Here is a 19,525-nt window from a genome sequence, read left to right on the forward strand (position 1 = left end):
TTTCAGAATTTCCATGCTTAAAGAAGTTCTCTTTCAATAAACTCAGATTAGTCTGCTGCCTGAATTTGGTGACATGGCTTTGTTATTGTTATCATTATATAGTCATTATTTTTGATTTGATGGCTCTATAGTGCAGCATTTAAACCGACAGATTTGATGGATTAAAGTGTCTTTCATGATTTCATAGGGCATATAGTTGAGTTTGATGAATGCACACTTGACATAAAGCATTGGGGATTAAAAAAAAGGGTAAGCAAATCATATGTCCCAAAATCAAAGCATAAAAGTTCGCACCAAATTCAACAAATTTAAAACTGGTTTGCCAACTCTCAGTAAGCTATCTTAAGTTTAACCTCCATGTCAAAACTAGGAAATCTTGCCCAGCAATTCAATCAGCTAAAATGATGTGCAAACAACATCGTCTTATTTCCCTTTTTTGATGTCTCTAAACTTGGTCCAAGGAAGGAGATGCAGCATACTACACATAGAATAATACACAGATGAGTTATCTGACATAGAATAATGCTGAAACTTTGGCAAGAAACCTCAGTAAACAGTGATTATATGGTACTCAGAAAGGCCATAATATCAATTACAAAAGAAACCGATAGATCCAAATCATGTCAAACATTTTCGGAATGTATAGAACCATTGAAATAGATACAAGTTATTTTCATCAATTCTTCAAACTTATTTCTAGAATGAAGGGATTTGGTGGTACCAAATTAAGCTTATTATATAACTTTGCAACACTCAAGACTTTTAACATCATGTCAACACAATCTGGAAAGAAGCTGAAATCTCAACCTCTGTACCATGTAACACATCAAAGTCAAAGAGAAGGTTTGCTGCCATCTAATGTCAAGAGTACCTTGTATAGGTCTGGTCGCCGATCACGAAATACCCCCCAACTGTATCTCTGTGTCTTGATTATTTCCAAGTCAAACTCCGCAATCAGAACATCTTCATCTTTATCATTTGCAAGAGCCACTATTTCTCCAGTTGGCCCTTTTTCAATGGATAACCAGTATTAACAACAGACCGTTACATGATGCATTGCTCATTTGCAATCTAGAAGCATCAAAATGAAAGAACTGTGCTCCTATACTTGAAATCTAATAGGGACAAAATACCTGCTATGAAAGAATTGCCGTAGAATGTGATCACACTCTCACCATGCTCTGTTTCGATTATCTCCTTTCCAACCCGGTTGGAAGCTACAAGAGGAACCTGCAACATCACACAAATACATGATGTTCAGAGATAACAATGCAAAAAGGCCACATGAACCAGCACAGCAGCCAAACTTCCAAGAAAGATTTTAACTAGTGCTGCAATCAAATATTACCAAATTAGCTCCAGCATGTCCTTGCATTACTCGCTTCCAATGTTCACGCGAGTCGAGTCCTTCATCTTGTGGTTCAGATCCAATGGCAGTAGGATACAACAATATTTCTGCACCTTGAAGAGCCATAGCTCGTGCAGCTTCTGGAAACCACTGATCCCAACAAATTGCTGCCAACAAAAGGAAGTAATGACCTCAGATAACTTTTTCTAGGATTAAAATAAGTTGTAATGCAATGTGTTTTCTTATTTGATTGACAACTCAATATGAATTTATGCTTTTTTAAATGCGACTCACTTACCAACCCCAATTTTGGCAAATTTAGTTGTGAAAACCTGACTTTCAATGACACCAAGGGAAAACGTTAGTTGAAAAATAGACAGATGATTTATGACTTAAAACTTGATACACAATTTCTCAATTCATATCCATGGGACCATAAACTGTTGGGGAAAAACAGGAAAAGAAATGATGAATGATACACCACCTTGAAACCGGTGTCACCTGGATTGAAATAGAATTTTTCTTGGTAACCTGAATAGCAAAAGTACTTGCTCATTAACTGAAACAAGAATAGAATTTAAGTAGTCTAGCAGAAGACAATTCTGATATAACATGCCTGGTCCATCTGGAATATGTGATTTCCTGTATAATCCAAGATCTGTCCCATCTGCATCAATGATGGCTACTGAATTATAGTGAGCATTGTTTGCTTCTTCAAAGAAACTCAGTGGTATCACAACGCCCAACTCCTTTGCAAGCTTTTGCATCCTGCAAAATGTGATTTATGTTAGGATACTTGATGGAGTGATAATTTACAGTTGATTTTGCTCTTTTGATATGCATACTGATTGCAAAAGAAATCTTGCAGATAATGTTTGATTTTACCTCAAAATTGTAGGATGCCCTTTATAAGGTTTAGCGCGTTGAAAAAAATCAGCCCTTTGAGCTTGGCAGAAATAGTACCCTTCAAATAGTTCCTAAAACACATCAAGAAGTCCATATAAAGATAGAGAATCACCAAGTCCTTTACAAACAGTGAACTTCTAAATAGATCAAGAGGCAAAATAGTTATGTCAACTATCATCACTCGTTCAGAAATAGCAATAAGCATGTTAATTTGTGGCCACGTAAATCCTCCTTGATTTTTTGGTTTGTTTCCTGAGCAGTGTGAAGAATTGTTACCAAACACGAGAAGTAAGCCTGAGAAAGTAAATCCAGATGAACTGATCTAACAAGGTGAAGGTTCGGGCCACTAATTGATTCAGGCAGCAGAGAGATGGATTCACTTGCTTACAATTTCAAATAGAGTTTTCTTTTAGGTATACCAACCTTCCTGAATTGAAGTGAGAAACATATGAGAAGCTTGCATGGTATCACTTTCAGCTTAGTTGAATGATATGATAATACTTACAGAAGCAACTGCAAGATCAACTCTTTTTTTTTTTTGTTTGTTGTTGTGTGCGCGTGAGGGGGAGGGGGAATAGTAGACTGTTTGCTTTCAATCAAGGCCAGACAAAAGCATCAGATGCAAAGAATATTCTCAAAGTGGACGGCCATGAAGTAAATCTAGTATAAGGAGGCACTACATCTAGCAAGTCAAAATCAAGTAGCTTCTGTCCTTAGAAATTAGGTTTTGGGTACAGGCCTTAGAAATTAGTTAGCATTGCCTTCATTCTAAAATGAAAAAAATGATAGAGTGTGACTGTCTACAAAGCACAGATACTTGAATTTGCATGCTGTATCCACATCAGAACCATCAGATACCAATACTTATGTGATACTTCTAGGATACTGTCTCATGCTTATGTTAAGTATCCTATTTGCAAGACTAAAACAATCCTTCAGATACCTCTAGGATACAATTGAGATACTTCTTTGGTACCACTCAAGAATTAGGGAAAAGGCTTTTCTTCCTTTCTTTTTTAATGAATGTTAACCTTTTAACAATGAATGGTTAATTTTGGAGATTGTGATGTTCATACTATAATATGGAGTATGGATTGGGGACTTGAATGATGATTAAATCATGAGGTTATGGAAGGCACTGCAATTGTGCAAAGCTTGAAATCTGTTATTTCAATAGCCCATCATGTTCCATGGATGTTTTTTCAAATGTACGTATGCATTTATGTAGATATGCGCGTACACATGTATGTATGTATGGATATATCTATTGACACAGCCTAGCCATATAGTATCCTACCTTCTCTAGATTTACCAGATCAGCAATGTCCTTATCGTGCTATATCTTCATGGGTTCCAATCATGACACGAATTTATATAGCAATTTAAGAAAAGTAATACATAACAGAAATTTTTTTCAAATGCTTGAATAATGATATCATAAATCCTTAAATGATGATTACTATAATGTACATAATTGATGTGAGAACAATTTGAAGCAGAAGATGTAATAAGATAGGTGTCAGGTTTGACTGTCAATCATTTTCTTTATCAGAAATAAACTGTGTTTCTGAATTTTTACCTGAATGAGAATAATGTTTGCCCCTTTCTTATGAGCAGCTCTAACCAGCCTGCATAAAAAATGTGTCAAGGCAGCTTGTATTATATAAAGTACATAACTCAAGTGCTGAAAAACTCTCAAAGAGAAGCTATAAGTCATGGCTCATATATTGCAAATCTTAAGATAACCTCTACATTGATGGGAAATTTAGATAGAAAGCAAAATTCACATTATATTTGTTCGAGCATCCCCACAGACATGGTTAATATCATATATCTTTATTATATAATTTGTTGAGAAACGAGAAATTAGAGAGGTCATTTACCCTAGGTCTGACCCCATGTTGTATTTATATTAATAAAAAAATAATACAATGTTGTAAATACCGTTGATGTATATACTTAATTAGTCAACATTTTCCTTCAAGCTGGAGCATATATATCATATGCACCCAGCTTGTTACAAATATAACTCACTCTGGAACTACCCAAAGGTTTAGTAAATAAATCAGATAACTGGTTCACTGATCTCACAAACTCTGTACAAATCAAATTCCGTAAGAGTTTCTCTCGAATAAAGTGATAATCAACCTCAATGTGTTTGGTTCGCTTATTAAACAATGGATTTGATGCAATATGAATAGCTGCTTGATTATCACACATCAGATCCATAGGATGTGACTGTCTAAAACCCAATTCTTCCAACATGTGGCTCCACCAAATCAACTCACATGTAGTTATTCCAACATCTGGTTCAGCCAAACCAAATCAACAGTATGCCTTTTACTCTTCCAAGATACCAAATTACCACCAATAAAGACATAGTCCCCAGTAGTGGACCTTCTGTCAGATGGAGATCCAGCCTAATCTGCATCAGTGTAACCTTCAATTTGTGTATGCCTGTGGTATTTATACAGTAAACCACAGCCTAGGGTACTCTTAAGATATCTCAAAATACATATTACAGCATCCTAATGACTAATCCTTGGAGCATCCAGAACTGACTTATCACACTTACTGCAAAGGAAATATCTGGTCGGGTGACAATTAGATAATTCTGTTTCCCAACCAATCTCCTATACCGTCTTGGATTAGTTAATAACTCACCTTGGTCTCCTACAAGTTTAGTGTTTGGATCCATAGGAGCATCTATTGTGTTTGAGCCTAATATCCCTGTTTCAGAAAGCAGATTAAGTGTATATTTTCTTTGAGATAAATAGATGCCAAGGGTAAATCAAGCAACCTCAATGCCCAAAAAATACCTCTATTGGCCAAGATCCTTCTTTTGAAATGTACATTGCAGCAACAGTTTCAACTCTACAATCCCTACATTATCAGCCCCCCTAATCACAATGTTATCCACATACACAACCAAGAGTATTCTGCCTGCTCCCATATAACATTAAAATACAAAATGATCAACTTTAATCATTCTAAGTCCAAAATCAATGACCGCATCACTAAATCTGCCAAACATGCCATGGGAGACTTTTAAGCCATACAGAGATTTCTTCAAGCAAAATACTAATCCAGACTCCCCTTGAGCAACAAACTCAGAAGGTTGCTCCATATAAATTTTCTCTTGGAGATCACGATGTAAGAAGGCAATTTTGACATCTAATTGATGTAAGGACCAATAAAAAGTAGCAGCAAGAGAACTAAATAGATGACTAGAAGAAATTTTTACTATAGGAGAGAGATTTCTGAATAATTAAGACATTAAATTTGGATATAACCTTTTACCACCGGACGGGCTTTTAACCTATCAATAGTACCATTAGTATGAACTTTCACAACAAACACTCAGCGACAACCAACAAATAGATTTACTAGAAGGAAGAGACACCAATTTCCAAGAATCATTTTGCTGTAAGGCACTCATTTCCTCTTCCACTGCAGCTTTCCAACCAGGATGAGACAATACCCCTAAAACAGACATCAAGAGAGGTAGATGATAAATAACCAACAAATGCACAGTATGAGGGAGACAAGTGACCATAAGTGACAAAGTAAGATGATAGGATAGGCAATACAAGTATGCTTACCCATTTGAACCGCAATAGGAAGATCGAGCTCTAAAGTAGTATTAGGAGGTTGAATTGGATTTGATGACAATGAAGTAACCGAAGAAGAGGTGGAATTTGGGAGATTGGTATCTGCCATCTTCGTCTACAAGTATGCACCTACAAAGGACCAAGTAGCTGGGGATACAAGGAACTAAAAGTTATTGGAGACTTGAAGGAGATAAAAGAAATAGGAAAGGAAAAGGATTCATCAATGTCATGTTGCGACTAAGATATAGGGTAATAAGGAGTTGACTCAAAGAAAGTAACATTAGTGGAGATAGAAACGATTTAGCGATGGACTACAGCACCGATATCTTTTCTGAGTATGAGAATAACCTAAGAACAAGAATTTGATAATACAAGAATCTAACTTGTCGACATTGGATGTAAATTGATGAATAAAATGGACAAACCCAAAAATACATGGGAAGAGACAGAGATTCTCAGGAAAATAAAATGGAATATAGGCATGGCACAATTGAGAACAGAACAAGGCATAAGATTAATTAGGTAACAAATAGTGAGAACAATGTTGACTCAAAAAACTTTAGGAACATTCGTATAAAATAGGACAAACAATTTCTAGAAGATGGCTATTCTTTCTTTCAGCAATACCATTTTGTTGCAGAATATGCAGACAAGATAATTGATGAATAATACCAGAAGTAGTCATGAATGTAATGAAGGGGCTTGGGAAATATTCTCTAGCATTGCCATTATGAAGTACAGGAATTGGTAAACCAAACTGAGTTTGAATTTTAGCACAAAAGATTGAAAATAAATAAGAACGATCTTTCATAAAATAAAGCCAAGTAACTCTAGAATAATCATCCACAAAGGCAACCAAATACTGAAACCCTAATTTAGATGTAACATGAATTGGACCCAAAACACTAGAGTGGACTAACATAAAAGGACCTGAGGCTTGTTTATTGACTCAGGAAGCAAATGAATCACGATGATGCTTTCCCAATTAACACGACTCACACTCTTAAGATTTAACATGACCCAAACTAGGAACAAGTCTCTTCAATTGTCTAAGGATGGATGACTAAGACGGCAGTGAATCTGAAGAGGAGAAACTGCGGCAGACCATGCAACAGGTGAAGGAGCAATGTCGAAATAGTATATACCATTAGATTCACATCCTCCTCCCATCTTCCTCTTTGTCAGCAGATCCTGCATAACCATAGAGTCAGGAAATAATGTGACAAAACTATTAAGATGTTGGTAAGTTTACTAGCTCAAAGAGATTAAATGCAAAATGAGGTACAAAAAGGGTTGAAGGTAGAGAGATAGATGATCTAGGTGATAAATTCCAATTCCACAAATAGTGGTTGTGCAACCATCTACAAAATGAATGTTAGGAGAGGAAGAGTTATACTGACGATGAGAGAAAAGACTAGAGGTACTGGACATGTGATCAGATACTCCTGAATCAAGAACTTAGGATGTAGATGCAGAACTAGACACCGGACAGGCATTAGATGTACCTCTTTGGGCTAAAGAAGCAACAAGAAGAGATGCTGCTGAGCAGCCTGATACTAAAGAAACTTGGAATACTCCTTTCTTGATACAATAATGGAATTCTGCTGTACAAGACCAGGGCATGAAGGGGAATCAGAACTAGGCTGATTAGAGGTCACCTTATTAGCAAACTGAGGAGATTTTCGATGTAAATACCAAAATGTCTTCTGAGTGTATCCTATAATACCACAGTGAGAACATTTATGTTGTGTACCTCTACCACCACACTTGTTAGAATTACATCTGCCACAATTACTATCATCACGAAGACCGCCATCTCTGGAAGAAGCCAGGGCAAATCTATCAACCACTCCATTATCATTTTAAGAACCATCTCAAGAGGAAGCACATAGGATACAAGAATAAGTTTCAGAAAGTGAAGGAAGTTTTGACTAATTTAAATTTGAGCCTCATACTAGCTAAGAATTTAATGACAACCAGTTGTTTCCTCTATTTCTGCATCTCCCTAACATCAGCAGGGATAGGTAACACCATATTCAGTTCTTCATACACTTTCTTGATAAAGGAAAATACTCAGTAATCATCTTTTCAGCTTGCTGCAACTGGAAATACTCGAGACAAATCATACACTTGCGTTAAATTACTCGAGTATAACAAACAGACATACTCCTAGTCTTCTTTGCATGTGTCAAGATGTGTACACATCTCAGCTACTTGGAGTTCCATACAGTTCCATAATACATTCAAAATTTGAGCATCCTCCTTTATCCATTCTATAAACTTACTATCATCACTCTTAGTAGCATTCTCACTAAAATGGCATTGTTTACCCAGACTGGTTAAAATGATTTTCACTGCCTTAGAGCATTGTAAATGATTACTACCATTCAGCTTCCGGGTGGTAATTTGCAAGAGCACCATGGGAGAGACAATGGGTTTAGAATCCATGGTGAGCCAAACACAACAACTAACAATCAAACATGATAACATTGCAGACAGAGGGAAAAGGTGCTGCCACAATCATAAACATGAATATGTATACGCAACATCATCACAAGACCACAAATGAAACTAGTGGAGGCATCCGGTTGTGAGACTCACAAACCATTTTGCAAGCATTTACTGGTGGACTTACATATCAGACAGCACGTCACTCACCAGATCAGGAAAGAGATACTGCAACAGACATTAGCATCACTACAAATTGGCAGAAGGATGGTTCCGGTGCATGGATTGGGTGGTCTGTATTGACATTATCTCCTATTGCTGACCCCTAGATCAACGAACCCTATGGCTGACGTTGAGTTGCCCTTGTGTGGGAATGAGAATATTTCCCGGGATTTGAATGCATGAGATGTTGCAAGATTTGAGAAATTGTGGTCCCTTGGGATGTTGCGGGATTCAGATTTGAGAAATGGTGGCCTCTTGGGATGTTGCCCACCCATGTCACAGGTCTTTATAAGAGGCACCAAAGGCTTGGAGAGATTGTAGCCAAACCAGATGCAAATAAAAGAAAATTGTCACGGGTCTTTAAGAGAGACAGGATTCTCGAGAAGAGACGGAGGAAAGAAGTGGTGGAAAAGGAATGGAGGGCATGCAGTGGAGAAAAGGTGGCTCTGACACCATGTTGAGAAATGAGAAATCAGACAGGTCAGTTACCTAGGTCTGATCCCGTATGGTACTTATATTAATAACAAAATAATATAATATCATAAATACCCTTGATGCATATTCTCAATTACCCTTAGCATAACTGGTATAATCTTAATTATGCCTTAATACCTGCCAGAACAGGTACAGAGTGGAGAATAAGCCAATAATCGATGCAGTCACGGTATGCATAAAAAATTTGGCAACGTCAACCAGAAAGGAAATAGACTAACCAACTGGTTTCTCAGCGTTATAGAAACACTCCATATTATATTAAACAGATGTAAATTATTAAAGTATATCAACTTCAAGCTAAAGTTATAAAAGATAAGTTGAAAGATGAGTCAAGTGGGCTTTTAAATTTGTGCTTGGCATAATATATCATTTACAAAAAGCAAGAATTATTTCTAAAAGATGCAAAATAATCAGGACAATGCTTGTTCATTATGGTAATAAGGTACATCTCTAACCTTAGTTGGAAAGATGACAGAAAAATCCCATCATGATACAAACTGCTGAATTATTGTCAAAATATACAAATTGGATTCTCTTCCCATTGTTTTGCACCACCATTTCCATCTTGTATTTGCATTTGCCTTCTAAATATCCATATTGCTTCAAAAGTTTCCATTCTACTAAAATATGCTGCAAGATATGAAGTGTATGGGCTCCTAGATTGCCGAAAAAGATTTTCGTCATTAATTCCGCCTCTATTCAATCCTATGGTCTCACCAAGCTATGAGACATCATTCTATGCCTCTGAGCTCATCATACAAGAATTTTCATCTACATATATAACAATTTTTTCAACTGAAATGGAAAGCTTTGACTTTCAATCTAAAACTAAGGGGATATTTGGCATGATACCATCAAGGAGTCTCCTTTTGTCTAAAACTGCAGGAGGCTCTAACAAGTCCGATTATGCAAACTGTTTGAAGACTGGTAAATACTAAAAAGGGCACCTGGTTTAATAAGATTAAGATAAAATGTTTCTTTCTACTTTGATTAATTCATCTCCTACAAGATAAGCGTTAGATGGTTCTTTCCACATCAACAATCACCCCCCACCCCCCATGCTTCCCCTCACCACCCCCCCCAAAAAAAAGAAAAAAGAAAAAAAGAAAAATCAAGTCATAGAATGTTATATTCCACCCATGCAACGTTTTTGATTACACTAGCTGCCCAATGGGTTACCTAATCACATAATAAAGAATTTTATAGTTCATACTTAGAACCAGTGATGAATTACCCATGTACATCTTGTCCAAGAAAAGTATCACGTATCACTCTATGAAGTTTATATAGGATATGACAACCAGCAGAAACCCTATCAGAATTGTTACATATCCTATAAGTGTTTTAATTGCTTTTGCTGGTTATAGCATTCCCAAACCCTCAAAAAATCCAATACCACCTTGTTTTTTTCCCACAAGCTTTCACTTGGTGATTTGCATAGTAACAGTATTCTATGAATTATTTAAAAAAGTTATTGAACTGAATAATGTTTTGCTTAACTAAATGATTCTAAGAATCATTGTAGCTTAAATGAAAAATAAAAAACAATCCATTCTTCATGAAGTTAACCATCTATTTTCACATTATTATAACTTACTAAAAAATGTACATCGATTTCTGATTAATAACCTTACATACTGTTGTTTTATTCTCCCTTTTCCCATGCTTTCTCTTGCATGATTAAATATTTACAATTATATAATGTTTATTTCTATATCTCGTTAACTTCTTTCTGATTTATAATAATCACAAACCTTTCTGAAGATTTGATGAATTCTTCTCATGTATTTCCAACTCTGAATCTGAATCTGTTCCCCTAGCCAAACTTGTCACTCTGTTGACTACTGGAAGCACCAGAACATATCCAACAAAGTAAAACAACATGAACCACATCTGACAATCAGCAAAAGGTTCAAATGATAGTATCAACCAATTGACTGGATCAAGTAGTCATATCATGGCCAACACCTATTTTCCCATAAGAGGAGGACCTGAGAGCCCTATCCTTTGAGATCAATTAAGAGAAGTTGTTGAGAGAAAGAACTAGAGAATGGATAAGTAGCAATAACAGTAAGCAATTCCCAACTTTAGTTCGCCAAATCTTCTAGTATGCCTAAGATCCTAGATTGGTGAGAATTATGGTTAACCACTACCTTAAGCCTAGACTATCAGAATCTCTGCGATATGTTCACTACTGATATCATTGCCTACCAGCCCTATTTTCTTCCTTGGCAACTGATCTCTTTCTGTAGTTGTGGTTGTGATGGAAGTGATAACCAGGGTCCCGAAGTGAGCAGCAAAAGGGTCTTGCTTAGGTCCAAAATAGAAGGAGACGGTAATTCCTCTCATGATTATGCTCCACCACCACACTAAACAGCTCCGATGCAACACTAATGTTCAAAGGATCTCCAGCCACTCAGACTCCCAAAAGCCACAGTCACTCCATATGTTCTCCATCAATGTGCATACTAGAGAATGCATATTTTAGAGAGGCTTTTTCCGAGGTGTGTTCTGCCTGCTAGCCATGCTGCTACTAGAAAATACTTCTAAATGCGGCGTTGGATTGAAGCCATTGATTGTGATGGTCAAGAATTGCCATGAATGTAAGTCCCATCCCTAGTTCTTTCGTACCTAGCTCTAACATAAGACCATACATATTGCCATGATCTTGCTACCATCACGACCGCTGATGGGGAAAAGAAATTTCGTAGACTAAACTCATCAATCATAGTTCATCCGATACAAGAAAAACAGATGTTAGCAAAAGTGCATCTAGAATTAAAGCAAAAGAAGAAACGTTTATAAACAAATAATTGTGAAACCAAGAGATAGAAATAACAATAAGATCCATTGGATCCGACTTGGGGGAGTGGATTCGACTTGGGAGAGTTGGAGTTGGGAATCGCTTGCTATTTTACGCCTCCAAAGTGAGGAGGAGTTCTTGCCATATAACAATTTCTCAACCAATCAAATCCAGCATCCAATAAGCAAGATTTTACCGACATACCTTTCGGCGGCGGCGACGTTGTCGGAAACGGAGTCGGAGCAAGCGAACTGGAGGGCAGCGACCACTACTTTCCTCGTCCCCTCCATCTCTCTCTCTCTCTCTCTCTCTCTCTCTCCGCTTTTCCTCCTTCCCCTCTCCCCACGCCGTGCTCTTTTCCCTCGGATCGGGGGTAGACAACCGGTCTTGCGGCGGTGGGGAAAGATGAAGTGATGAACTGCTCCCAGTCGAATCAGACCGATATGGTATTCCTGGAGGACTTTCAGATGCGTGTAACGAGCGGCGATCTGCTGTGGACGGAGCTCGAGGACCTCTGGATACGCCGGCGTACGGCTCGCCCGCACGGCGGACTTCGGCTGGACCTTTATTTATTCTATTTTAGGAAATTATAGGGACACCCTCAAATTTGGCTCGTTTGCACTTAGAGCCCGACTCAAAACTTTAAAATTATTGCCAAATGATTCAACTGTCAATTTGTATCATGAGATCGTTAATGGAATAAGAGAAAAAAAGATAAAAATATCTTCATCTTAAAAAGATTATTATTGAGATAATTCAATCTGCTTCTCCGATTCACAATCGGCCAACCAATTATCTATCGATTAGGACGATGGACCATCAAAACTGTATTACTGGATGAGTTCCGACTCAATTACAACACATTACCCAATTTTCAATCGGCCTAATAGACATAGACCACCGACTATCAATCGGTAAGCCAACAGACAGTCGACAATTCTCAACCAACTTCTCTAACAAATATCATTTAACTATAGCGACTTAATCGACTTCATAACCGATGGCTAGTCTGTATATCAGAGTCATTGACAGATGGTCATTCACATATCTACAATCACTGACATACAGTCGATGCATTCGGACTACTGATATAAAGTCAGCATATCAGAAACTACCAGTGCAGAAAGTGTATAACGATCATATACCACGATCATCAGAGAGCCTTAACCGCCTATCTCACGATCACATAATACCGGAATAAGTGGGATCCACATGTGTAACCGTTACAAACGGTTATTAGCAGATTATTTATAAAAGGGAGGTAAACGAATAGCGTTGACAAGACACTTCTAGGCTGATACTCTCCCACTTCTCATGTTCTACTTTCTGTTCGACTACTCTCCACTGACTTAAGTATCGAAAGGTCTCTGTTGAACATAACTCCGGTTGGTGTAGACTTTATTTTGCAGTTGCTCTTCACCGGTGACGGATGCAACAAGAGATTGGCCGCAACAGATTGACGCACCAAGAAAGGACGAGATTAACAAAATAAAATTATGATAAAAATAAGAGCTCAAAATAACTCCACATGCTCCGCAAAATAATCTTCCCATCGGAAAGACTTCTCTCCTCTACCTCCAATGACAGAACCCAGTTCTTTATGTCCTATAGTCATTACGAACGTCCAAATTACTACTTTAACACAGTAAATGAAAGTACTGACGGAGGCAGTGTGTAGCCTCCAACAGCAGCAGCAGTAGCAAATACAGCCACTAATCAAATGGTGATGCAACCTCGACGACAGCTTCATCGGCGGGATGTGCCATACCACTCAGTCCTTCGCTCTTAACATACTGATCGCCACCTATATTCTCCCCCACAAAGCTGATGAGGGGAAATGATGATGTGCTTTTTCTCTTTATCCAACAAAAGTTTTACTCCTGGGTACTCTTTCCGAGAGGATTCCCAGCACGTGGATAACTATGAGCAAAAGTTTTAGGAGCTAGATTATCAAATTAAAAGACTACAAAATGACTAAACGATGAGACTTTGGGGGGGGGCAGACTATCGTAATCTATAATTCGAAAAGCTTCTTCAAACGATGAATCGATCGTGATCTATAATTTGGAAAGCTCTTCCCAAATGATGATAATTTTTCTATAATGGAATGACCTACGATAATGTTCCGATTGAATGGTGTAATGTACGACAATATTCCTCTATGACGGAATGACTGTCTTTCAGATATAGAATGCCGACAATCTACAAATATCTTCAATTATTCAGCTGACTCTTATTTGATTAAGAGATCCACATCCAACGACTATACACTTTAATGATAAATACGAGCTCTGGCTCAAGCTCTGAAGAGCCAAAGTAGAAAAATATTGATCTTCGAATTGAGGTAAGTCTCAAGAGGATCTACACGCCGACTTTGGTCGGCTGAATCTACATACCAACTTCGATCAGATAATTATATATGCTGACTCAGCTATGGCTGAGTGGAACAACATGCTAACTCAACCATGATTGAGCAAAAGAATAAGCCGATTTGACATCGGCTAAATCAAAAAATATACCGACTCGACTTCACTCAATCGAAGGATATTCGGCCTACCACCATCTATCAAATACTTAAAAAAATGTATACCGAAAAGCTAGATCGGCTGATATCCGACTAGCAGGCAAATTATTCTGCTACGACTATCGATCAACATTTGAGACACTGATTGATAATCGGCAATCGGATTAATATTCGACTGCATTGACAGCAAGTCATCTACAATAAAAAGCAACATACAAGGAGTTCAATACTTAAAAAATTTTCAACACTTGAAAAACTATTCTTTTCATTCATGAGCAAAGGATTACAAACTTAGACCCAAAGTCCGATTACAAAAAGTAAGTTGGATTATTGTCCAACTACGAAGAGAGAAAAATTTTTTTATATTGATCATCAGTCGGCCCCTTCCTCGCTGTGTCGACAGTCATTGCAGCATCAGTCTTATGGCTTTCAATAGCAACCGACTTTGGTATGGCTTCTTCAACAATCGAAGCAGACTCTGATGCAGTCGGTGCAACTTCTTCGGTTGGCACTATTTCCTCTATAGTTTCTTCTTTCGAACTAGGGGCGGTGATGCTACTCAGGTCCAAATCTGGATACAACTTTCTGATCGCATCCCTACCGTATTCATAGCCAACAAATAAGAAGCGTAGCCACCCTCGAGGATTTCATGTTTGAAGTCTTGCAATTCTTTGTAATCCTCGATGGTCTGCTCCTGTGCCCAACTCAGAGCATCTTTGGCTGACTATGCTTCCTCCTTAGTGGAGGCCGACTCTACATCGGCCAGTGCCAATTTTGATTTGGTGGCCCGATGCTTTTTTCTTTCTTCCTCCAACTCTTTAGTGCAACTGTCACGATCTTTCTAGAGCCGACTGATTTCATGCTTTTTCTTTTTTATTCGAGATTCCTAAGATTTGACAGTTTGCTGTGTGGATTCCAGCTCGGTATGAGCCGACTGTAATTCGCCTCTCATCGATTCCAACTCAGCTCTTGCCAACTCCAGTTCGGCCTTCATGTGAGAGTTCTTCTCTTGATAATTTGCCTCTTGCTTGGCCACCACCCAAAGTTGTTCAGTGGCCGTAGCTTTCTCGACATTCGCAGTCGTGATTTTCTACATCCACATTCGACGAAAGTCGGTGATTTTTCGATACCCACTGTCCAATGCCTGCATGCGTTAGCTGAAAAGAAAAGAAAACAAGTCAGATCAAAAAAAAAAAGAAGAAGAAGAGAGGAGAAGAGAAAGAAGAAGAGCATCATCAACTTATGCTGAGCATCATCGGATAAAAGGATGAAAATATTTTAGACACAGTCCGATCTTTTCTATTTTCCCTATCAGTCAGGAGAAGTGCAGCTTTGATAAGTTGATTGGCCAATTTCGGATTGGCCAAAGCCGACTCACCTGTAGAAATTCATGTCGAAAAGTGCAGTGAAGCCTGTCGACGATCCGTCTTTAGTGAAAATGGCCAGTGCTTTTTTTTGCTCTTTGGTTGGTGGTTGCTCACTTGAAGCCGCTATCAAGTCGGGTGTTGATGGTACCCGTGACAACATCGGTCTAGTTGAAGGTGCCCGAGGTATCTTTCGCACAACAATGGATGGTTCTGGTTTAGGCATAGTAGTAGACTCTACTAGACTCCCCACCGACAAAACCATGGTTGGCATTGTCTTGGCCGGTACTGACATGATGGCCACGACCTCACCATCTCTGGTCAATTCTCTTTTAATAGCTCGTCATGTTGTCGTTAGGATATCGTGATTATCAAATTAAATTTAATATTTTGATTTGATAACTTTGATTTTATAAAAGAAAATTTGAGAAAATATTTAAGTTAAAAAATAAAATTAAAAGTATGAAAAATAAATTCGATACTAAGATCTACTATTTAGATCCTAGCTTCTACTTATAATAAAAATAAATAATAAAAATTTAAAGATCATAAAAATAAATTAGTATTAAGATCTACTAACTAAATTTTAGCATCTACTTACAATAAAAATAAATAATAAAAATTTAAAAGTATAATAAATTTTATATTAATTAAAATTAAAATTTAAGTATAAAAAATTTAAAAAAATAATAAAATAAAATAAAATTATAACAAAGATCTGAAGTTGATCGATACAGTCTCATCAAAAAGATGGTTGATTATTTTTTCTTCTTCCTTCATACTCCATGGAGCGAACCGGCTTCTCTTTTTTTTCTCCTTTGGATCTCTAAATCTCTCTAATTTTTTATTTTTTTTTATTTTTATTTTTATTTTATTTTTTCTCTTATTTTTGAATTTTTTATTTATAAGTAAATTTTTTATCTTTTTTTGATAGCAAACGGAGTCCCAAAAGCCCTTAAAATCGTGTCAAACCTGCATCCCTTGCTTCTGGCCATCGGATCACATTTGAATCATCCAGATCACATCAAAAAATCAAAGATCAAGCCTTATCTCGATCAGGATCAATGCTGACCGTTGGATCCTTCATCAGATTGGCTCTGGACTGTTGATCTGCATAGAAGATATCCTATTCAAAGTTAGGAAGGATGCTGACCGTCGGATCAGACTTCAGATTGGTTTTGGACCGTCGGATTGCACCAAAAAAATTCTCTTCTGTTTAGTTTTCCCATCGGCAACGAACCAGGACCGTTCGATCTCACTTCAAACTGATTTGGGCCATTAGATCGCATAGCTGCTATGGGCCACCATCATTGGATATCGATTGGAGCTTTGTCAGCTGTCTGATTGTGTGTTTGGTGCGATCTCAACCGTCCGATCGTGCATAACTCAGTCGCCCGTCATGAGCCACGACAAAGACTGCGATCCACTGTGCTATGGATTGCGACCCAAATTCTATGGACCGAACGATCGATCCATTGTGCATCGAAAGCTTTTTAAAATTGATTTTTGGATATTTTTACTTGATTTTGCTCAGATTTTGTGTCTAAAAAATAAAAAAATATGAATTAAATTGCTCATTAATTCTTCAATTATTTTGATACTTAAATTGCTCAATTAGCTGGATGTCTATTTTTCATAAATATACTCTAATTTTATATTTTTTAAAATTATTTATTTTTATAAAAAAATTAATTTATTTATAAAATTAGAGTTTTTAGAAGATGTTAACACCATTAATTATCAAAAATATCTAAAATAAATATAAAAATATATGACTTATCACACTCTTTAACCAAAATTTTGCTCGTCTTCAAGTAAAGAAAAGATTTAGAGTTAACTATCATTTAACTTAGAGTTTCAAATTTCATCAGATAATTTTCAAAAAGGGCCATTGATATTTAGTAGAGCGTGAGTAAGGTATGTCATTGGGATATTAATACTAATCAATATGGGAGTTAAGCTAAGAATACTAAATCTTTTTTGAATTTTTTTTAAATTTTTTTTCTTTATCTTCAAATCATTAACCTTCATATGGGCAAGTATATTGTTACTTTCGTCCATCATTTATTGAATTTTTTTTAACGTTATATCCCTGTTGAGTGTCTTAATCTTTTAAACTTTCTGTTTGACTCATGTAGTGAGTTTTCAGCCAATGATTTTTAAATCAGATAGTTTTAGGGCACTAGGTATAGAATATCCCTCGGACTTACTTACTCAAATCAAACAGGTTATGAGTTAAAACTAGCTTCACAATAGAGCTTCTTTATCCTTCATACCTTTTGACATGAAACTCAATACTTGCTTAAGCAAAGAGGTTCGGTTACTCAACATAAAGTACTTGAGAATTTTTTTTTATATATATAAAGAAATGTATAGTTATCCTATACAAGTCTATAGGAAGTAAACTCTTCTTTGATGCTGGTAAAAAAATTTAAAAATATTCAAAAAAAATATTTAAGTTCTAAATTTAACTTTTTATTGGGTTTATTTGATCTCTAGATATCTCACAAACTCTCTGATCTATACATCAATTTTTTTTTAAAAATATTTAGTTTAACTTGATTCTTAAGTATAATTAGGTGCTTAAATACTAAATACTAACTTACTTGAAGATTTAAAAATTTAAAAATTTTTATTATTCTCCTCTCCAACTAAATCGACATTGTTCTTAATGGAGTAAAAAAAATAAAAGGTGCATACAAAGAAAAAGAAAAAGAGAGATATTATCTGATCCAGAAATCTTTTCAAAATTGATTCTCTCTCCAATTTTGCCAATATTATTTTTAAATTTCTACAAAAGACATTAAGCAAGACTCGATTAACCTAAATAATACAAAAGATATTAAGTTTACCATCTTTAGTCAGACCGATGTAGATTCTACCTCACTTATCCTGTGTCGAATATTGGATTGATAAATTCTAGTGGATAAAGTGGGTGAGGTGAATCAAGCAGGGCATTCACCTTCTGGACTTGAATTTCTTCAATGGGCTCATCCAGAAAATCATCTTTTATTAATTTTAAGGAAGAATCATATTCAACTATTTCATCTATTAATTCAACTACCAAACAGTTTTCCTCCTTCTGAGTGTACTTTGAGATATTAAAAATATTAATTCTCAAATTTTGATCTTCAAAAAAAATATCTATGGCTCTTATTTTACAATTGATATTAGCATTGACAGTAGCCAGGAATGGACATCCTAAAATTATGAGATTTTGATTTAGCTTCTGGGATGGTTCCATATCAAGTACAAAGAAGTCTACTAAAAAATAGCATTGATTCACTCTAACTAAGACATCTTTAATCAGACCATGTGACATTTTTATTGATCTATCGGCTAATTATAGAATAATCGATGTAGATTTTAGTTCTCCAATCTCAAATTTTTTATAGACCAAGGTCGGAAGTAGGTTCACACTAGCTCCTAAATCTAACAGAGCTCAGTCAAAGGTGATGGCTCCTGCAACATATGAAATCAAAAGAATACCAAAATCTTTCATTTTTTGAGGCAATGAATTCAATAGGACTGCACTGACATATTCAGATAGCATAATTCTCTCTATTGTTCTCGGCTCATGCTTTTGTGTGTAGAATTTCTTAAGAAATTTTGCATAAGTCAGAACGTGCTAAATCACATTGAGAAGGGATAGATTAATATAAACTTATTTAAACAATTCTATTAGTTCTTCATTGCATGCTTCTTGCTTTTTGCGAGAAGAACCAGCTTCTAGGGTTGAAGAGAATGTGACTCTTAGTTTATATATCTCGGATAACTCATCTGCTTTCTTCTTCCCTTTGTCTT

The 19,525-nt window shown here is 36.5% G+C and overlaps 1 protein-coding gene and 1 long non-coding RNA gene across 2 annotated transcripts; both read right to left on the bottom strand.

The window, feature by feature from the left end:
- Positions 1–610: 610 nt before the first annotated feature.
- On the bottom strand, positions 611–12,449 carry LOC105061473 (N-carbamoylputrescine amidase). The gene is made up of 9 exons (XM_010945526.4): positions 12,038–12,449; positions 3,834–3,882; positions 2,234–2,325; positions 1,965–2,116; positions 1,833–1,879; positions 1,647–1,680; positions 1,349–1,515; positions 1,134–1,230; positions 611–1,008 (listed from the first exon to the last, which is right to left on the bottom strand). The coding sequence occupies exons 1-9, from the start codon at positions 12,121–12,123 to the stop codon at positions 833–835; spliced, it is 900 nt and encodes a 299-aa protein (XP_010943828.1). The 5' UTR covers positions 12,124–12,449; the 3' UTR covers positions 611–832.
- On the bottom strand, positions 3,891–7,052 carry LOC140859233 (uncharacterized). The gene is made up of 3 exons (XR_012142698.1): positions 7,011–7,052; positions 5,857–6,012; positions 3,891–5,737 (listed from the first exon to the last, which is right to left on the bottom strand). It is a non-coding gene; the product is annotated as an uncharacterized lncRNA (long non-coding RNA).
- Positions 12,450–19,525: the final 7,076 nt, after the last annotated feature.

This window comes from Elaeis guineensis, chromosome 7, assembly GCF_000442705.2.
Source record: "Elaeis guineensis isolate ETL-2024a chromosome 7, EG11, whole genome shotgun sequence".
NCBI classification, from domain to species: Eukaryota; Viridiplantae; Streptophyta; class Magnoliopsida; order Arecales; family Arecaceae; genus Elaeis; species Elaeis guineensis.

What these genes read in the sequence shown, in the direction of transcription:
- LOC105061473 (XM_010945526.4), bottom strand. Translation starts at nt 12,123, where the DNA reads ATGGAGGGGACGAGGAAAGTAGTGGTCGCTGCCCTCCAGTTCGCTTGC. An exon ending in CAAACATTATTCTCATTCAG is followed by an intron (nt 2,326 to 3,833) that starts GTAAAAATTCAG and finishes GATGTGTTTTAG; the next exon opens with GAACTATTTGAAGGGTACTA. An exon ending in CAGGTGACACCGGTTTCAAG is followed by an intron (nt 1,681 to 1,832) that starts GTGGTGTATCAT and finishes ATTGAAAGTCAG; the next exon opens with GTTTTCACAACTAAATTTGC.